The sequence below is a fragment of the Myotis davidii genome, unplaced genomic scaffold (assembly GCF_000327345.1).
Source record: "Myotis davidii unplaced genomic scaffold, ASM32734v1 scaffold3272, whole genome shotgun sequence".
Lineage (NCBI taxonomy): Eukaryota > Metazoa > Chordata > Mammalia > Chiroptera > Vespertilionidae > Myotis > Myotis davidii.
Window position 1 is genome coordinate 42126 of NW_006283304.1, and position 3799 is coordinate 45924.

Sequence of the window (3799 nt, forward strand, 5' to 3'; positions counted from 1 at the left end):
CTTAGGGAAACAGAGGCTGGAACTGGGGGAAGTGTTTATTTGACTGTAAGGGGAGGAGAACGACGGTCAAATAGGTCATGGTCTTAGAGAGCTGAGTTGGAAGAGGCACTTGGAAAATCCAGCCTCCCTCTGTCCCTGTGACACCAAGTAGAATGAGAATGAGACCTGTTTCTTCTCTGTGTTGAGAGGGCACAGTTCCTGATCCTTTTATCCGACAGGAAGGGCTATGTCTCACTGGAAGAATATACCTCATTCCTGATTGACAAGGAATCAGAGAACATCAAGACCAGCGATGAAATAGAGAATGCTTTCCAAGCTTTGGCAGAGGGCAAGAACTATATTACCAAAGATGACATGAAGCAGGTACGATTCCAATGGCACCTTCCCTCATTATGCTCTCATAACAATCTAGATTTTGCTCATCTCAGGCCTAGTTGCCTACTAGACCCCACCTCTTTGGTTTTCTCTAGCAGTCATCTTCTTTGGTCACCATTTCATGTTGTGATCAAAACGCAGAGTCAACCTCTAATGACTATCAGGGTCAAGCCCAAACCTGAAACTTGTTTTCAAGAATGCTTTTTATCCCATTTATTGAATAAGCCAAATTTAGGGAATGCGATAAGTGTTGCCAAAGTGACATGGAACTCTTCAAGTAACAGCTGACTTGAAGAGATTGTTGGTTTTATTCATTAGGAATTAGGAATTAATGTTAAAGGTATGTGATATGAACAGTGCTGGCTTTTTCTTCTAAAGTTCCTCCACTCGCTGAGTTTGGGGAATATTGGAATCCCAAGGAACCAGCTATTTTGAATTCTTATTACTGCATCCTTTTCCTCTTATGTTTCAGGCTCTCACACCAGAACAAGTGTCCTTCTGTGCCTCACATATGCAGCAATACGTGGACCCACGGGGCCGGAGCCACCCTGCTGGCTATGATTATGTTGGCTTCACCAATTCCTTCTTTGGCAACTGATAAGCAATTCTTACTAGATCATATAAAATCTTGGTTGTGGAATTATTGGGGAATGAAAGAGGCGAATGCACAGGGAAGAAAGATAGTCGTGTGTGTGTGTATTACATTAATTGCAGGACCCAAAAGAGAAACAACCTTCGGAGATATAAGGCATTAGTAAAGTTGGAGAAGAGGAGACCAGGGGCTTATTTTGCATGAAGCTAATTAAACCAACTGATGGGTGCCAAGTTCTCTCTTTTCTAAAAAATAAATAAAAAATAAAAAAATTTATTATAGTGACATTGGTTAATAAAATCATATAAATTTCAAGTATGCAATTCTGGGAGACAACATTTGTATATTGCATTGTAAACCCACTGCCCAAAGTAAAATCTTCTTGCATCACCAAACATTGACCCCTTTACCTTTTCTAAATTCCCTCTCGCTTCCTTCTGGTAACCACAATACTGTTGTCTGTATCTATGAGTTTTGGTTTCATTTTCATTTTTTTTCTGTATCTTTTTTAAATGCATCTTTATTGTTGAAAGAATTGCGGATGTGCCCTTTTCTTCCCCATTGACACCTTCCACCCTGCACTCACCCCTCCCAGGCCTTCACTACACTATTGTCTGTGTCCATGGGCTAAGCATATATTCACATAAGTTCCCAGGTTAATCTCTCTCTACCTCCCCTCCTACCCCTGTCTTCCTTCTGAGACTCTTCAGTTTGTTCCATGCTTCTATGTGTCTGGATCTATTTTGTTCATCAGTTTATTTTGTTCATTAGATTCCACATATAAGTGAGATCATGTGGCACTTATCTTTTCTCTGACTTATTTCACTTAGCATGATACTCGCCAGGTCCCTCCATGCAGTCTCAAAGGGTAAGAAGAGATCCTTCTTTTTTACTGCTGCATAGTATCCCATGGTGTAAATGTACCACAGCTTTTTTACCCACTCATCTACTGATGGGCACTTGGGCTGTTTCCAAGTCTTAGCTATTTAAAGTGTGCCACTATAAACATAGGGGGCATATATTCTTTCGGATTGGTGTTTCTGATTTCTTAGTAAATATCCCTAGAAATGGGGTCACTGGGTCAAAAGGCAGTTCCATTTTTTATTTTTGGAGGGAACTCCATAATCTTTTCCATGGTGGCTGCAGCCACCAGTCTGCATTCCTACTAGCAGTGTACTAGGGTTCCCTTTCTCCACATCTTTGTCAACTCTTGTCATTTGTTTATTCTGACAGGTGTGAGGTGATACCTCATTGTCATTTTAATTTGCATCTCTCAGATGATTAGTGACTTTGAACATCATTTCATATGTCTCTTGGTCATCTGTATGTCCCCCTTGGAGAAGTGTCTATTTAGATCCTTTGCCCATTTTTAAATTGGATTGTTTGTCTTCCTTTTGTTAAGTTGTATGAGTTTTTTATATATTTTGGATATTAACCCCTTATCAGATGTCTCATTGGCAAATATGTTCTCCCCTGCAGTGGGTTTTCTTTTCATTTTATTGATGGTTTCTTTTGCTGTGCAGAAGCTTTTTATTTTGATATAGTCCCATTTGTTTATTTTCTCCTCAGTTTCCCTTGCCCTAGGAGAAGTACAGGGATCCTGGTGGCTATCTCTTCAGCTTTCTCCCCAGAGCCACTAACCCTAGTCTCTCCTCACATGATTCTAGTCCACTCTGCCCTCCCTCCTCCAGAGCCTAGGGTGAGTGCTATGAATGAGATTTTGTGTGTGGCCCTTTAAGGAGGCAGCTGTGTCTCTGGCAGACCTTCTTCTCTCTCTGGTGGACAGAATCTGTGCTGATCTTCAAAACCAGATGGTATACAGGTGTCTCTTGCTGGCCTGTTGCTCTGGGTGTGGGTATATGTACCATCTCTTCTTTATTCAGTCATCTAGCAAAGGACACTGCAGTGGTTTCTGTGTCTTGGCCACCATGAATCATGCTGCAATGAACATAGGGGTGCATATATCTTTGTGAATAAATGTTTTCAAATTTTGGGGGTAGATACCCAGAAGAGGAATTGCTGGACCATATGGTAATTATATTCTTAATTTTTTGAGGAGCCTCTATACTGTTTTCCATAGTGACTACTAGTTTATATTCCCATCTGCGGCGAACAAAGCTTTCTTTTTTTCCACATCCTCCCTAGCACTTGTCATTTGTTGCTTTGTTGATAAGAGCCATTCTAACAGGTGTGAGGTGGTATCTCATGTAGTTTTGATTTGCATTTCCCCAAAAGCTAGTGAAGTTGAATATCATCTTTGCATTCATCTGTTTGTCATTTATGTATCTTCTTGGAAGAAGTGTTCTCTACTAATTTTTTAACTGTATTGTTTGGTGTTGAGTTGTATGAATTCTTTATATGTTTTGGATATTAACCCCTTGTTGGACATAAGATGACTGTGCCCAGTCCCCTCAGCTCCGCCGGAGTCCCCCAGTCTTTCAGCCCCACCAAAGGGGGTGGCAGGCACACGGTGTGGCCAGACCTGCCCTCAGTCCCCCAGCCACATAGGGCCAGCCCAAGGCACAGGCAAGCCTTTGATGGCAGCTGCCCAGCCAACACCCGAGGAGCAGGCAAGACTTGGATGGCAGCTGCTTAGCCGCCCAGGGCCTCCCAAGGCTCAGATAACCAGGGCCGGCCGAAGCTTGCACTGCCAGCAGTGGCAGTAGCAGAGGTGTGAATGGGGGCAATACCTTCCCCTGATCGCCAAATCACCTCCTGCCCCTAACAGCTCCCAGACTGTTAGAGGGGGCAGGTCGGGCTGAAGGACCCCCCTTCAGTGCATGAATTTTCATGCACCAGGCTTCTAGTAGAAGATAACAATGAAAAATATGT

At 42.7% G+C, this 3799-nt stretch overlaps 1 protein-coding gene across 1 annotated transcript in view; it reads left to right on the top strand.

Moving 5' to 3' along the window:
- The window catches only part of LOC102773572 (spectrin alpha chain, erythrocytic 1), a gene marked incomplete at its 5' end in the record, with an annotated part of 42039 nt that extends 40677 nt beyond the window's left edge, over positions 1-1362 (top strand). The window contains 4 exon segments of the mRNA XM_015563319.1: positions 6-31; positions 164-363; positions 848-910; positions 912-1362. Of these exon segments, the coding sequence (XP_015418805.1) occupies positions 6-31; positions 164-363; positions 848-910; positions 912-1130 (508 nt within the window).
- Between the last annotated feature and the right edge of the window lie 2437 nt (positions 1363-3799).